The sequence below is a fragment of the Lepidochelys kempii genome, chromosome 4, assembly GCF_965140265.1.
Source record: "Lepidochelys kempii isolate rLepKem1 chromosome 4, rLepKem1.hap2, whole genome shotgun sequence".
Taxonomy (NCBI): Eukaryota; Metazoa; Chordata; order Testudines; family Cheloniidae; genus Lepidochelys; species Lepidochelys kempii.
Genome location: NC_133259.1, coordinates 23327542 through 23345245, shown reverse-complemented (window position 1 = coordinate 23345245; position 17704 = coordinate 23327542). Strand labels below are relative to the sequence as shown.

Below are 17704 nucleotides of genomic sequence, written 5' to 3'. Positions count from 1 at the left end.
TATGAAAGGTTTTTTTCTGTTAACTCAATAACCAATCACACACAGATATTTTCATGTTTTGCATTCCCAAAATCACAGTTTTCAGCCATTGTATGCAGAGATCTTCCAAAACCTTCAACATTTACTCCAGGTTCTTGAATTCTCTGATGAAAACATGCTCTTTCATAAACCATGTTTCTCTAGGATATAAAGTATACATCAAACATAACCAGAACCCTTTCATAGTCATCCTTGTGAGTGTCTTCAACGACGTCAAAGGATTTAAAGATACGTTCCTGCTTGTTTTTCCATAGCATATATTCAAGACGACATCTATATGTTGCCAGTTTCTTCATGGAGTTTGTTTGCAGGAAAAAAAACGTACAAAATCTTTTTTCCAGTCTGTCCATTCTGAAGGTTTTCAAAGCTGAAGTTCTCTGGGGCATTGAAGAGTGGCATGCTGATGAATCCAGCAACCTTTGTTGCTCTCTTCTTTCTGATTCTGTTCTTAGTTTGCTGCTGACACCATGTCAGATTCCTATGTACCAGATATGGACTGGCCAGAGCTTGCTTATGTGTTCATCATAAGAGCCTTTAATGCTCTGTCCATAACGTACTGCATTTTATACTTAGTGGCTCAATGTATAATGTAGTTTAGCATTCCATTCCATTATCATTTACACACTATGATCTCTTTATACTGTTCTGACAGATTAAAGGGGCTGCAAAATGAACATAAATTATGTTTATGTAACCCACACACCTTCTCTGGGTGTGGTGTTCTGTCTCATCTAGTGGCACTGAGACCCCCTAGAATGAGTTAAATCAGTCTGCTCTACAGCCTTAGCTACCAGCCAGTTGGCTTTTCACTCATGCATGAACTCCAGAGGCCCCAGGTTCAGTCCTGCCTGCCAACGAACTGGGTCTGTCAGCATTACATTTACAGTCACTTTAAGGGGCCTTAGTGTAATTAAGAATCAGACCCAGTGTCTCTTGCTATTATCAACACGGATGTACACTTATAATTTGCCCGAACAGCATCTGCTTGAAATTTATAATCCCTTCAGTAGCTGAGATGAGAGAACGGTGGTTAGTTCCCCACAGGCAGATTCTTGCCACCCTAAACTCTCAGGTCTTTGTTTTAAATATTGACTCACACTACTCTTTAAGGAACAGGGTTTCCCTCACCTTTACATCATAGAGACCATTTCAGGAGATCCTCTCATGGACCATCTCCCCAAAGAAGTAACTCCTCAAATCTTGGTCCTCAAAACATTTTATTCTGTGGCTCACAGATTGAGAACTGCACCTCAGTGCACTGAAGGCTAGTATAGTGGTCAGTATATGCCAGGTGAGTACACACTGCTAGTATCTCCCCCTCCCTCTCCTTAAGAGAACAAGATCCATCTCAACTCCTTAGCCCCGTCGCTCAAATCCAGAAAGATAGGGGACCCTCCTCCTCTGGACTGACTCATCTTACACTTCAGCCTCCTTCCCTCTCATATCCACCCAGCTACCTGTTAGTTTTTCCCCATTCCCAGCTTAACTGCATCTCCAAGGCTTTGTACCAACCCACTGGAGTCTCCTAGATAGAGCAAAAGATGAGTCCGAGCTTCTAGGTATATCATGCTACTGGACCAGTGACATTTTTATTTAACTCTCTTTAAACACTGGTCTCGTCTCAATTTGAGTTGCACAGTTGATGCCAGAGATTAAGCCCTCCTCTCTCAGAATAGCCATGCTAATTTTGTTTTGGTTAGAACTTCGCTCCCTCCCTATTTCTCAGACTTCGTGGTTTTCCTGTAGTTGCTTTTTTTTTTTTTTTCCTTCTAACTGTCTCTGACATGGAAGCCAGGTCATAATGTATTGCATTAGACTTGGTGTTTGTGTCTTGGTGTCAGAAGCAGTTTGCCCTTACCCTTCTGCATCCTTTGTTCCTCTGCTGGTGGACTGTCAGCTGAAATGCTTGATGTATTTCCTGCCACAATGTGTTTTTTGGAAGAAAAAAATGTCTGAGTCAGTGAATATGATTTTTTTTTAAACAATAAGAGCATAACAAAAGCATCTGTGTTAGCCTCTGCCCACCTCCCCACCAGGCCTTCTTCACTCCTCCAGAGTTATAAAGCCTGGACTGGCCCTTTGTCAGTAAGATCCAGACTATCCTATTAGAAGGGAAAAATATTAGAAAATTAAACCTTACTGAAAATTCTCCTTGCATACTATTGGATCTGCAGAATTTCAGACACTGAGGTAGCACATTCAGTCAAAAGAACACAAAACTGGGTTCTGGTCCCTGCTCTACCATTGCATCACAGAGTGACCTTGGGAAAGTCACTTAACCTTGTACCTTTGTTTATCCATGTGTAAAACAGAACCTTATGGGGTCCTGTGAAACAGTTAAGTGCTCTGAGATTCTCAGAGGGAAGGCACTATTATAAGTGCAAACTATTACACTGGTGTTGAGTTTAACATTGTTCTAATGTTTTTCATGTGTGATTTTTTTGAAGCTATCCCATTTGGAAAAATCCCCATTTTACAAGTGGATGGAGTTACCCTTCATCAGAGCCTGGCCATAGCCAGATACCTAGCCAAAGAAACAGGTAATGTAACACTGCTACTTTCTTGGTACTTTTGACTGCTCCTGTGTTTAATGCTGCCTACTAGTGTGTGTTGACAATACAAACAAAGAGCCAGCCTGACAAACTGAAATTAATAGAAGTCAATGTGAACAGGCCAATATAGGCACAAGTAGTTTTCACAGAGCGACAAAATTTATCTGTTGTCAGCATCTCCTGCTGCAGCTTCATTTCATCTGATCACAGAAATTTAAGGGGCATTGTGTGATGCTGCAGGTCCTGTGTCATATCCTACACTAGATCTCCACAGTTGATAATGATGGTTTAAAGTACCCCTGCACCCAGAAATGTCATATGGAGGTCATCTTTGAGGGGAAAGGGGGTTGGCAAGGTATACTTCTATAATTGTCCTGTGGGATGTTATCAGTGTAAATCAATTTCCATAGCACCTCCAATGCGGCCCTCTCCCCTCCGTCTCCATTGCTCCCAATTAATTTACCTTGCCTCAAGCACCCATTCTCCACCACTATCCCAAGGGGCAGTAAAGTATGTGTGGACAATGTGATGTTAGCTGAACCTTGGGTAGGGCGCCTGGAGGGATGTCTTCCTTCTGGATATGGGCTTGGACTATTCCCATATCTGGATCCTAGAGGGAAACCAGAGAAGAAAATTGCTACCTCAGCTACCAAACAAATAAAAAAAAAAAAGCACTAAACTGAAACCAGAAAAATAATTAAAAACTTACAAAGCTTATGGAAGGTATACAACGCTCAAAGGTGCTCCTCCAACGAGGACCAGAGTTGGGCAACTCTGCTATGCCATCTGCATTGACAAGGAGAGCGCACAGATCTTGCCCCTCATGATGCACACACAGTAATTTGTGCTTGACAGAATCATTTGCAGCATCCATTGGAACAAACCAAACATGGTGACCAGGTGCAAAAAGGCATTCTTATACCATACAGAATAAGGCTCCGCCCCAGAGTTAATACATCCAGTGGTTCAAACAATAGGGAGATTGGTTTATGATCATTACTATCACAACTCCAGCACAGTTTTCTGACCAGTGCAGCTGAGATGGATGGTTTTCAATTAGCTGTGTTAGACTAGTCTAAGGAACATTTGTACTGCGCAAATATCAGAATAAATCCCAAGCTTTGCCAGCCAGAAGAACTATGCTAGAACTTGAGTATTAAATCAAGTTCAAGTACCTGGGTGTGCTACCTGGATTTCAGCTACAGTGTGGGTAACGTTAAAAAGATATTCGCACAGTGAGACTTCTTGCATTGGTTTCTGCCTTTCATAGAATTTAGAGAAACTACAATCCCATTGTCCAGCTCCCTGATCATGCCTGCTTGTTCTCTCCAACGTATTATAGCAGAATGCTAGCTCTGCTATAATTAAGGTTAAGTTTGCTAGTGTTTTATCCAGTCTAGTTTTAAAATTTTCAAGCAATCTGACTTCCACACCTTGTCGTGGGACTCTAGAACTATCAGAATCCAATCCAGTTAGAAATCAGTGCATAACAAATAAGTGTGTGATTTTCCTACCAACTTCAATATAAAGTTTGGAGAAAACTCGAGTAAGCTAGACTAAATTAAGATAAACTCCTCGGGTCAGGGACTCTCTCTCTCTTCATATGTGTTTATATAGTACCTAGCACAGTGGACTTCCCAATCCTGCCTCGGATATGTAGGCACTACAATAATACAAATAACTTCCCTCCTTTCTGCTAATCCTTGTTGCATCTGCAATGCAGACATATTCCATACTGAACTCCCATCTTCTCTCCTTTACAGCAATAAAAAAACATAAAATTTGTAAATTCTCCCCACTAAATTGGTTAGAGTTCAGAACAACTGCAGCTTCCACCCAACCAACTGGCATTGTCTCTGCTTTTCAAAAGCAACATAGTCAAAGCATCCTCTGACAAGATCAAGCTGTACATCATCAACAAGGTTATGACAACAGTGTTGAAGGGACATGCAAATACTACATGGGGATTAACAGGTGCCAGACAAGAGTGTACCTGTTGTATAAACTCTAGGCCCAAGGTACTCACATTTTAAGTCACTCTAGATAGATCCAAATTTGCATATAAATGTATATACTTTAAAAAATTAACTATAAATGATACACAACTTAATATCGGCTTGAATTTATATCTCCTTGAGAGATCAGTACACTGCTTATTATCCGAGTTTACCAGCAACAAAAATCTTACAGCTTTGCCCTCACTTTGCAGATACAAGGAGAAGATAGCTGTGGTTTCCCAAGATGTTGTAGTCTGTATTTCATGAGGCTAGGATTTTGGGCTCTTGTGCTGTGGGGAGTGGAGGTTAGACTTGGTCCTCTAAGTGCATGGTACTCTCCAACTGTTTTTCAAGGCTGGAAAGTCTTGTTTCAGGAAACTGCTAAACTAACCTGGACAGAGCACTTAGAAAATATGCTTAGGGCACAATCCCACTCTGGCAATGAGGCTAGATCACCTAATAAGATCACTCCCAACTCTAAATTCTATGTTCTGTGGCAGAGATTACTCAGCTGCTTTGATAATATGAAGTAAGATTCTCGAGTAACGTCAGTAATAATGAAAGTTGCAGGAGCCAGGGTTTGTTTTAGGAGTTATCAACCATGATTCAAATCCATTTGCAAGACTAACACAGATGAAGGAAGATATTCTCAGGGTGTGCTGAATTTATGCAAATGAATAATGGGAACTTGGTAGTACATTTCTGTTGCCTCTTTCATATTGTGAGCAAACAGATGTAATCTTCCTTTTCAAATGTTTCCAAACATTGTTACATTTTCCAGTCTGAAAGAAATGTACAATAAACTCTTTAAAATGTAGTAAAATAGTTTTACCCATGTCTGCTTCCCTGAGAAAGTCTGGCCTTCTGCAGAGTTCCTTTTTGTTTGATAAAATTGGATCATTTTGAGAGAAGCATTAATACAATCCATAAAACACCAAAAAGTGCCAAAATATTAGATACTGTAAAAAGTGCTATAACAAAAACAAACAAATCTAGTATTTTAATGGTTAATACAAACAGGAAAAGGAAAGAAGCATGACTGCAGAATGGAATAGCAACTAGGATCATAGTTTCTACCCAGCTTATGTATAGTGTGACAGAGCTCTGTCCTTGTCTCTGCGGGCGAATTTCACTAGCCTCAGAGGCTCACTGTGACCCTCCACATAACCCTTCTCTCTCTAGAGACAAGGGTCACAGTCTACTGAGCCATTTTCATCATAAGCCAGCGAGGGAGGGGAGGAGAGGAGAAGCTATCCTCCCTTGCACAGTCTCTGTTGTCTCCCAGTCTCAGTGATTAATCGTGGGAGGGCGGGGGGAGAGGGGAGAGCCTGGGCCCGCCCTCTACTCCGGGCTCCACCCAGGGACCCTAATAGTATCAGCTATGGTAGCTGACCTTTTAGAAACATGACATGTACAATTCCTTGCGCTACTTCCCCACAGCAGCCCCCACTTCCTCAAGCTCCACGTCACCCTTACCTCAGGGCCTCCTTCCTTGTGCCTGATATGGCATGTACTGCTCAGTCTCTCCAACAGCGCAACTTCCTCTCACAGCTCCTGACATTCACACCCACCTGATTAACTGGGAGGCTTTTAACTAGTTTCAGCCAGCCCCTGATTAGCTTCAGGTGTCCCAATCAACCTAGCATTCTCCCTGCCTTCTGGAAAGTTCTTAATTGGCCCCAGGTGTCTTAATTGACTTGGAGCAGCTGCCATTTACCTTATCCTGGTACCAAGAATTTGTTTAGCCTGGAGCTAATATAGCTGTCTCCCACTGCTTTTCTATAGCCATCTGACCTTGCCCCATCACAATAGTTTATTACAAAGTAGACAGCAGAAATGAAATAATCTACCCGGTTTAGTAAGAATTTTAGCTCTATGTGGGCATCCATGTAATACAGCACAAATCATGGCTCATTTTCTTTATAAGCTGCCACTAAACCCCACACTTCTAAAAGGCATATATGGCATGCTTTGCACATGGTATCCAATAACTCAGAAGTGAAGAGGATAACAGTAGAGGGGATGAAGAAATCAAGTGACCCAGGAATCAATCAATACAGTTCAAGGGACCTAACCTCTGAGTCATTTTAAAACAACTTTTATAACTGCAAAAAGGTACCCAAGTTGGTGTTGTTTGCATTTAACCCTTTTACCTGGTGTCTATAACTCCATCTTAAACATCAACTAACAATCCATGTCTTGACATTTCTTATTGCTTAAAATGTGAAGACTCTTCATACATAAATCATATTAGAACTCTTGCAAAATTTTCATAAAACCCAGAACATCCCACATGTCTAGGCCAGCCAAGAACTCTCCTTCCCTTTCAATAACCGCTTTCTTCCCCAGAAGCCCAAGGTTTCCCCTCAACTTGAGCAGTTTTAAGGAGAGCAGGAGAGGTCATTTGGCCTTCTACGTCTCTCCCCTCCAAAATGTCTTCAGAAGATGGCTCTCCCACCAATACTCTGACACAAGCATGGCAATTTCCCTAGGCCAAATGCACTTAAGAGATCTCTTAGCCCCAAAGTTGAACAACAATGCTACAGCAAAAACAAATAGGACTGTTTCCAGTGCAGATGTTGTGGAACAGACTGCTAGAAAGCTGCCTGCGCCTGAAGGCGAACGTATGGAATTGGCCTACTAGCTAACATGCCCTCTGCTCCCATCAGAAAATGGACCAGAGAGAAGACTGGACCAACTTGCTACCATCTGAAAACCGATGTGAGAAGGGTTGAAAGCCACTGACCTCTTCCTTCTCCCCCAAGAATTTAGCAGCTAAAAATAAAGAGAGCCTGAACTTTCCGGAAGGAGGGGGGATGTCCCCAGGAGTTTTGCTGTATGATTTCAGCTGTTTCTCTGATTCGCTTTTTGAGTCAATGTCAACGCAAAACACAAAGTGAAACTTCTGGGTGCTGGACCTGAATGAATTCAATATACCTCCAAGGTTTGCTGGAATCTGTGAACCTGAAAGTAGCAGGAATCAGGCAGAAGAGAGGATTTTCACAGAGCAGGTCTTGGCTGTGGAATTCAGGACCAGAAGAGATAAGAGTGACCTGACGATGGTCAGAATGAAATGTAGAACTCCTTTCTTAAACTTATTTCTCCCACAGTAAGTACTGTATGCCTGACACCTTCCTCCCCTGGCCCCGCACACATGCACGTACACCGCCCCCTCAATTTTAATTCTATTCCAGCATTTTAGTCTTACTTGCTGGAAAGTAAAAGTAGAATGTAGTTGTGTTTTTAATGCTCAGACGCTGCAGTATTGGCATCAATATGAAAGCAAACAGGATAAAGACAGAAGAGTAGACTTAAAAACATGTCTGGGATTTCCAAAGCAACCCAAAGGAATTGGGTGTCCTAATCACACTCAATTCAAATGTTGCCAGCTTGTGCTTTGGGTGTTTGTCGTAAAGCCCAAGCTCCTGAACTAGTGATTAGATGAACTCAGCTTTCATTAAAGCAGTCAGTTTCTAGACCTGACGGATTGAAGATAAGGAATTAAATTTTCAAGCTTATCACTCCACCCAACAAGAGGCAAATAGAAAGAACATCAAATTTATTATTTTAAATCATCATCATATTTTGGGGGGACTGACTCAGGAAATTGAATGCTTGGGATTGGCAATAGGCTCCTTCAAAAATCCCAGCCTTCATGTAAATAATGTACACCTTAAAAATGTATTATTTCACAACAATTTCTCCTTCACTTACCTACTGGGTCCTAAGTTCAGGAGTCTCAAAGTTTTCCCTGCTACAGCTGTTGACCTAGCTCAGTCCAAGCAGTGAGAGGGATGCAGTGCCCAGCTCAGATTAAGGTTCTAGTGATGCTGTTAACTCTGGCAGAAAAATATATGGAAAGTTTTTGAAAAATAGCCTTTCAGTTCATATTGAAAATATATCACCAGTGCCTGTTAAGTTTACATAGGTATCATTAAATCATTTTGAAGTAACTAACAACATTTCATGTCCCTTTTATTGCTGAGACTCATTTATGTCATGATGTAGGTTTACAAGGCTTTACGTGTACAGAAAGAGGCATGTTCCCTGCCTTGAAGAGCTTGAAATCTAAATAAGGCAAGAGAATAATTCAGCAGAAGGAGCGTGTGGGGATTATCGGTGGAAGGAAAAGAGGTTGCCTGAAGGGAAGTTTTCAGAAGGAACTGGAACAAAGTGAGATGAGGAGGAGTAGCCTGTACCAGACAGCCTGAGTTAGGGCATGATGGTGGGGTAGGACAAGAAGACAAAGGGAAGAGTAAGGTGAAAAGGTTGGGAAGACCGCAGGTGGAAGGAATATAATGGGGGAGAGTAAGAGTGGAGCTGTAGGAGGGGACAAGGTTAAGCTAAGGAACATGAATATAATGTATTAAGACACAGGAAGAGGGTTTCAAAGAGGGGGTGATATTGAAATGGAGAGGAAGGAAATGGACTTCAACTGAGGCACTTTGGGAGGAGGCAAAAGCCAGGAGAGGATGCGATTCCTGGCAGTTGGGACAGGAAAGGGTGGAGTCTGATGATAGTGAAAAAAATTGTATCAAGGCTTTGAGGGTCTGGGGAAGCAAGACTCAGAGATTACAACAAGATCGTGGGGCTGGGAGACAGGAAGAACAGGACTTGTCAGTGAGTGAAGATGGAGCAGGGAGGCAGGAGGATGAGTTCAGTTATAGAGCAATGGATCTGAGGTAGCTGCTGGATGTGAGGGGTCAGAAGCAGCTTGAGAGATAGATAAAAGCTCTGCAGCATTTGAAGTTTGCATTGGTATGAGCACAAGCACCTTATTTTTAGGAATAACCTATTTGTGCGGATAGTGTCTCTTTACTCTCCCTTTCTAAATTTGAATTCCACAGGTCTGGCCGGTCAGACGCCTCTGGAACAAGCTCTGGTTGATGCCATTGTGGACACCACTGATGACTTCATGTCTATGTTTCCCTGGGGAGAGAAAAATCAGGATGTGAAAGTAATGTGATCACTGATTTAAAATCAAAGAGATTTATACCTGCCAAAGTGTCTTATCTAGAGTGACACCTGTACACTGGTCCCTGATGTCACATGGTCACTTGCCCAGCTCCACTGCCACTCAATAAGTTGGGCAGCAGATATCCTCTGCAATTCTTCCTCCAGGCTACTGAGCAACCAGCCAAGGATTTCTGCTTCCCCCCTTTTCCTCACTGTTGGGAGGAGGATGCGGCCAGCACCCTGGCTTATCTTGGATGGAGGGTGCTATCTATACAAATGCCAAATATCAATACATTATTATTAAACAGGGAAGGACAGGCTGAATCAGAAAAAAAACTCTGTCACTTCACTGACTACTCAGGTGTTGTATTTTGATTCAGGCTAGTAGTTAAAGAATCTAACTCTTATTTCTACTATTTAACTAACTCTAAAAGCATAATGGCTCTATGCCATCCTATGCTTTCTGTACTTCTGACTACAGACACTCCCTCTGGTGTTCGGAAGCACGTATTGTCTCCCCTTGCTCCTCCTCTGCTCAGCCAACTTCAAACATAATCTAGGTTTTTAATTACAACTTTACAAGTTGTATTAAAAAAAGACAGTTAGACATGATTAATTCCTATACCCACTGTGCAGTTCTATGACCATGAATATATTTAAGATCAATTTCATTTGCTTCTAACTGCATTCAGTTTTTGGTCTGCTTTAACTTGTAACATTAATAGCATTCCAACTACCTCAAAGAGCGCAAGAGACAAAACCCACACCTGAAGCAAAATTCTGGAAATAAGACTTAACTAGGGAATGTACCCCAGTTAGGTGTGCCTCTAAACTCTGTTCTCTCTAAAGCTGTAAAGAGTGGCTTAATCCAGTGCAGTGTCATGGGTAGTTATTTAGAACAGCAAGATTATGTCAATGGTAATGACATATAGGTTGCTACAGGATGAATATTGACAGGTGCTGTATAAATTCTAAAGATGTCCTCCTGGCACTTCTAATGAAACAAAGCAACGTTTTATGTATCCTTTTGTTCTGGTAACTAACTGACTCTAGAGAGAGCATGAAGGGCTGGACACTGAACTGAACAGATATGTTTGGGGGAAGTTGAACTGATTCATAAATAGGGGGAATAAGTGGTGGAAGGCATGTTTGAAAAATAAGTGGACAGAAGGGAAGTTTCCAATTATTTCAGACAGCTAGCCGTATGGTGGAAGCAAAGTATAAAATGGTGTCTTCCGGGCAATATATAACCCCCAGCTCCATCCATCCAGTCCCAGTCAGTTGTGAAGCCAATTTAATATGAAGAATCACAGGTCAGAGCGAGGATGGTTGGGAGGATTTGTAGGACAGAAAAAAAGGAGACAAGATTATGAAGCAGTTACCTTTTAAATCTAGCCTTAACACGTGCTTTCCTGTAATGCTTGGAGATACAGCTTCCCTATAATATTTACCACTATTAAGTTTCTGATGAGTACTCTCAACCTCAACTCCACCTCACCATGATTTTTATCTGGTAGTTTCTTTTTTTTTTTTACACTAAAAATTTTCATTTGTGAACACAAAATAGAAAAAAAAACAACTCGTAAATTCTCAGAAAATTCATTCAGTGCTCAGAAGTGCTGTAATTTCAGGGGAGGGTAGCGTTGTATTCTTTGTATGTTAAGAGGTTGAATCCCTCCAGAAAGCGCAAAGTGTTGTCAGCTCTCACGATTTTTATCACAAGTCTCATACTTGGGCTTTCCTCGAAGCCCCAGCTGGAGTCATGATTATGTGAGAAAGACAGCTTTCAATTTAAAGAAAAAGTTTCCTACAGAGCAGTGCTTGAAAACATGAACCCTAAAAAGGCTCAAATCCCAGAAAGCAGAATGCCCTCAATCCCAAATCCACTCTTTTTAAAAATCATTTGGGGAGGGGGAATGTTGTTTTAATACCATGGGGATGGCAGTTTTGCTGTAACTCCTGAAGTGACCAGTGCCTCCATAATAATCGAAAGACATTTGCATGATGCTAGCCTATACTGCACCTGTTTTGTGGCTGGAGTTTTTAATGTCTCCAGGGCTAGCAGTGAAGCTTATGTCACCAGCACTAAATTCAGTTTAAAAAAAGACAAACGCACCAGTGCTCAAGTTGTGGTGGGGGGAGGAGGGGAGGAAACGGGCAGGAGAGGAGACACAGGAAAGATTGGAGTGCTAGAATATAGTTTCTTTAGAAACTCATCTTATGAGCCTTCTTCCTTTTAGCCACTGCCCCCCTTCCTTGCTATTCACCTTACAAACTTTTCTATTTTGGGTTGGGATGCTGCCATCTTATGGTAGAAATGAAACCTAGCAATTACGGTAACAAAAAATGTTGAGCTTCCTGGAATGTGAGAGATTTGCAACATTTAAATTCTTTACACTGCATGGAATTACATTCATTTTGTGATGCACAAAACCAGGCAGCTTTCAGACACCTGAAAAATGATAGCAGAACAGCATATCCCTAGGGTAAACTTATTAATGCTATCAGCAAGGATGTGTTGGAAAAAGAAAAAAACACGCCAGAAACTGAAGATGGCTATGAAAAGCCCTGATTTACTGCTTGTGATTTGTGATTTTTCAACCTGTTCTCCCACCAATGCTGACGTTGCAGCAGCCTTGCTGAGGGTGGTGGAATGGCCTTGGAAGTTAGGAAGAGTCCATCAACATTGCAGAGGGTTCAGCATCCTGACTTGGTTCCCACCATCTTAGGGACTGAAGGCACCTGGTAATCATGGGGCTGGAATGAGCAGATCACTAAGCTCAGGTCCATAGGCAACCCAGCAGAAATGAATTTTAGTGAGGTAGCACAGGGTATTTAGTACATAGTGAACCTGTGAAATTGCTTATAACAGTCCTTATAAATAGCGAAGACTGCATAAAAGTAAGCCTAACTGCAGCTTCTCAAACTTGTAAGAAGTCCGCATCAGAGAAAGAAGGAATTCCAGGAGTGTAACACTGTAAGTAATGTTGGACAGGACTCTTGTCTTTATTTGCTCTGTGAAGTGCCAGGCACATGCAGGGTGCCACACAACAAGAATCAAATAAGAATTATTAAACAACTCAATACAAGTAATAAGGCAAAGCATCAATACCTCACCCCTCTTTGCCAAGGAAGTATGAAAATGCTTAGTAGGCTAAACTGCTAACACAAATGATACAGGAAAAATCTGGCTCAAGATGAGTGCTTCTGAAAGTCCAAGTTACCAGCCCTTTTCATGTCAGACATATAAGGGAAGGTAATGCACTGACCGCTCTGTTTGTCAGTGGACCTTGACTGCCAGTGTTATGGCTGCATCTCAGGACCTCCTCACGTGCAGAACTCTTAGCTACCTTTGGGTTTCAGATTGCAGCCTACTGGGAAGGTTTTGAGAGAAACATTTCTCACTCCATTTTGCAAGCTAGAGCAGCTGAGTCAGTGACATGACATCAGAATGCCTCTTGACATCTGCCAAGCAGGAGGTACTTAGCAATCACCTCACAAAAGTCAGTCCCTTTTGATATTATTCACAGCAAGTTGAAGGTGCTGAGCCAAGTCACAAACCTCTGAGAGGTCACAAAAAACCCAGGAATCTGACATGACTCAACATATATTGGCGAAAGAAATTTTAATTAAAAAACCATTAGGAGGAGTATGTGGAAGCTCTGCTGTTCCTGCGATGAAAGCATAGGGAAAGCTCTCCTGGTTCCTCCTTGGCTTGTGGGTGCAACAACCAAACACTGAAGCAACTGAGACCTGAAAGTGAAACAGACCAAGAACAAAAATTGAACTGACTTCACAGCCTATCATTGTGAAAATGGGGAAAAATACAAAAGGCCAGCAGACAGCATGAATAGGGGAAATATGTAAGGTTTTCAGTTGACCAGACGAAGATGTTACTATCAGATAATTGTTTATTGTGCTACATCAGATCAAGTTCAGGTAGCAAGTAATGTAAAAGAAACATTTTTGTTTTGCTATTAGATGGGCGATGGGGAATGGATCACTTGATGATTACCTGTTCTGTTCATTCCCTCTGGGGCACCTGGCATTGGTCACTGTCAGAAGACAGGATACTGGGCTCGATGGAGCTTTGGTCTGACCCAATACGGCCATTCTAATGTTATTTAGCCATTTGGGTGCAATATTGTACTTGATGGTTTATACATGGTATCTGATGTTGTTTGCATTAGGTGGTTAGTCTGGGACTTGGGAGGCTCACTTCCTTGTTCCACTCCTACTTCCCATGTGATGTTGGGCCAGCCATTTTGTGTCTCTGTCCCTAAGTTCCCCAGATGGGGATAATACTACCTCGCAGGGGTGTTGAGAGAAGAACCATATTAAAAGACACTATAGCAATGGGGGTCATATAAAACACCTAAGATAAAACTTTAAAATCAGTAAAACTAGATGATGGTAAGAGGAGCAGAGAAGGGGCTTTCCACTGACATCTTCAGGGTCCAAGAGCTGGACTCAGAGGAATGGTGACAGGGCTGGAGAAGTGAGGGGGGGTTCTAAAGAGCATCTTCCAGCATAAAGGCTGTGCAGGTTCTCGCTGGAAAGTGTAGGATTTTAAGGACTATATGTATGGGGCTTGACAGACTATGTTTTGGGACTTTTGTTATGAGCTGATTTATACTACGCTTTGTAAGGAACTGGCTCCCAGGGGAAGTAGTATTTAAGCAGAAGAGCCTGAAGTTGAGTCCTTTGGGTTACCTGAGAGAGGAAACTGAGGCAGACATGCTTGTTGCGCTGTGGCCTGTTGCATGAGGGTGCTCCAGGTGGGGTCATTGTACGACAATCACACACTTTGTTGCTTATGTAGTCTGAGTACACCCTGCTGTGCATACCAGAATGAATACGATTATGCTCATTGATACAGAGAACATTCCCTGCAACGTTGGAATTAAGCAGATGTGGTTTTCAGAAGTTATTGCATTACACACAGAGAAATACCAGTGAGTTGCGTGTAAGGCCTTGCTTTGCTTGGCCAAAAAATCTTTAAACAAAGCAGTAAAGAATTCTCACCCCAGTAACACATCTTATTTGATATACTATGCAAGAAGAACTCTAAATAGAACGTACGTAATAGTTGACTCTTATTTTTCTTATAGATTCATTGTTCTAAACAGCAGGAATGGCGCATAACCATTCCATGCATGTCTCTACACCAGCCCAAGCTTTTATTATTTTAAAGCAGTGATATTCAGACTGGGGCTTGCAAGCTGCCAGTGGGTCTTTTGTGCGTTTCTTGCGGCTCTTTGCAGCACACGATATTAAAACACTGATTTAATTAACCTAAGTTATTAGCCAGTCAGGATGCTTTTACTATGTTATTAACCAATTGTAGTTGATAAAATAATAATACTTGGGCAATCATTTTGCTGTGAGAATAATACATATCTCTCACACACACACACACACGGGTCTTTTGGGTAATGTTGGTTGCTAATTTGGCTCCTGAACCACTGAAATCTGAGTATCACGGTTTTAAACACTACCAATATCAGCAATGAAAATTGTTCAAGGCTACCATATAAGGAGTGAATGAAAATATTAGTTTGGGGGCAGGGTGGAACAAATAAGAGGAGACATGAGGGACATAAAATGATTGGTATGGGGAAGGTTTATCTAGGAAGTTTTAGGCCCCATTACTGTGGTATGGAAATATCCAATTAAACTTGTTTTTAAATGATAAAGGAGATTTTTTTTACCCAACATCATTAACTTGTGGGACATTGCACACAAGATATTATCATAACATAGAGCTTAGTAGGGTTCAAGAAAAGATTAGACATTTATGAGAATATCCACCGATATATTAACATAACATTCAAAAGGGATATAAACCTGCATGCTTTACGTAATAAACCAACTATTAGCAGGAAGAGAACTTCACTTACAAACAGGTTATTCCAAAAATGGTCCATTGCAGTTTCTTGCACCTTCTTCTGCAGCGGCTGGTGTTGGCCAAAGGCAGATGACTAGACCTAGCTGGACCAGCGGCTCAGCCCATCTAACTTGCTGATCCGACGTCAAAGGAAAAGCTTCTGTGAAATCACCGAGTTGTTGGTTTGATGTCAAGGTGCAGGTCTTGCAAGTCAGTGGAGGGTTCACACCTCTTCTCTAGGTGTCTGGTGTCAAGACAGAGGACTCACTGAGGCTTGTTAGGCTCATTAGCATCAGACCAAAGAAAAGGACATTGTGCAAAAATGCCCTTTTCAACATCAATATATCAGGCAGCTCCTCAGTTAGCTTTAATGAATAGTGCAGTGCCCACTTGCACGCTCAAAAGAGGTACAACTACTCAATCATTTTGCCAGTAAATATTTTTCCGGCCCCATTCATCAGATCAAATGACTCCATTGTAATGAAGTTTTCCAAGCCCTTATTTATGCTATATTTTTGGTTTCATAGAACAGTGCACTCAAGAAATAGAAGGATCAAATTTGACCACCCTCTCCACTGACATGTGCTTTTTTGCAGCAACAGATATTTAATGACCTCCTCACGAATACAGCTCCTGGACTACTACGAGATTTGGAAAGTTTCTTAGGGGATCAGAAGTGGCTGGTTGGGAAGACTGTGAGTATCTTCTTTTCCCTCTTCCAAATCCAGTTATCATTGTAGCAAAGTAACTGGAGGAAATTAAACAATTTTCACCTTCGCAGCTAGAGATCTGAGAAACATCCTTTGTTGTGTGTTGGTTTTAATTCTTTGCTTTTCTTCCTAACACCCTTTCAGGCTCCGACTACCCTCACAATTTCAGGCCCACAGGCCTGGACTCATGTTTGCTGAACCAGTTTTGAACCAAACCATTTTAAACACTGCTGGTCAGCGTGGCTGGACCTAACCTATGTTTGAACTGAGTTAAAAATAATGATTCCAGCTTTGCTTAAAAGCCTCAGGGTTTGACACTAGACATTTCAAAAGTCAATTTGCATAGATTGATCCTGTCCATCCTGCTGACCAAAGCCACATATAAAAAGAATATAAATTGAACTGGTTTACAACCACATTTTAAAATCAGTTCAGCAAACATGATTTCTAAACAGTTTAGGCTAATATCCTTGTCTACAGCTAAATCAAGTCAGTTGGATCAAGTTACAACGTGGTTAAAAATTTATCGCATGGATAGGATTTAAACATATCACCTTACGCTAAAAGCAGTTGATTGTAACCTCATCAGGGGATAACTTCTGTAACTGTAGATCGAAGAAAAGGAGTACTTGTAGCTCCTTAGAGACTAATAGTCGCTAAGGTGCCACAAGTACTCCTTTTCTTTTTGCGAATACAGACTAACACGGTTGCTACGCTGAAACCTGTAGATCAATTAAACAAGATATAGCTGGCTAACGTAGGAGGGGCCAACCCATATTTAAAGTGTGGTTCTCTATCCTCATTTTGGATCGACCAGGTCTTTGATGTTAATAGGTCTGCTATTTGATTGTATATACTAATTGAGTAATTTTGTTTTACCCTTTCATTTTCACCAGGTAACCTGGGCTGATTTCTACTGGGATGTGTGCAGTACTACACTTCTGTTCCTTAAGCCTGACCTAACAGACAACTACCCGAAACTTTTGGCTCTGAAAGAGAGAGTACAAGCACTTCCTGCTATTACAGCCTGGATTCAGCAAAGACCAAAGACTATGTTGTAGATCCGCTTTTCTTGTTTAGAAGAACATGTGTATTAAATTAAACACAGTTATAATTGATTATAAAATGGAATAAAAACACACCAGACTGTGTATTTTTTCTCTCTGACTATAGTATGGAAATTTATACTAAGAATGCATTTCAATACATGTTTAAGCGTGTAATGATTATTTACGATATCTCAGTGACTGATCATGCTTTTCACTGTAGAAAAGCAACTTGATCAGCATGGTAGAGCGGGAATGCTGTGGTGAGTTTGGAGACTACCAGCACTTTACATCACTTCCCCCACCCCATGTTCAAAGATTTAAAATACAGCAATTCTGAAACTCATCAGTCCAATTCTGCTTTCACTGCACTTTCCAGAGAAACATGTTGGGGAGGGGGAAGAGACAATGGAGGAAAGTTTCATGAACAGAAATTGTCTTGACAGTACTATTCCACATCTTTATGATTATCTCAATGCGAGCGGTAGTAAAACTAGTTCAGAGAGGGAGGAAAGGG

At 41.4% G+C, this 17704-nt stretch overlaps 1 protein-coding gene across 2 annotated transcripts in view; it reads left to right on the top strand.

Moving 5' to 3' along the window:
* Window positions 1-17280, top strand: part of HPGDS (hematopoietic prostaglandin D synthase) — a 57982-nt gene extending 40702 nt beyond the window's left edge. For both annotated transcript variants that reach the window (XM_073340703.1, XM_073340704.1), the window contains 4 exons: window positions 2487-2579; window positions 9436-9545; window positions 16028-16126; window positions 17038-17280. In XM_073340703.1, the coding sequence (XP_073196804.1) occupies window positions 2487-2579; window positions 9436-9545; window positions 16028-16126; window positions 17038-17202 (467 nt within the window). In that variant the 3' untranslated portion in view covers window positions 17203-17280. The remainder of the gene's footprint in view (window positions 1-2486; window positions 2580-9435; window positions 9546-16027; window positions 16127-17037) is intronic.
* Window positions 17281-17704: the final 424 nt, after the last annotated feature.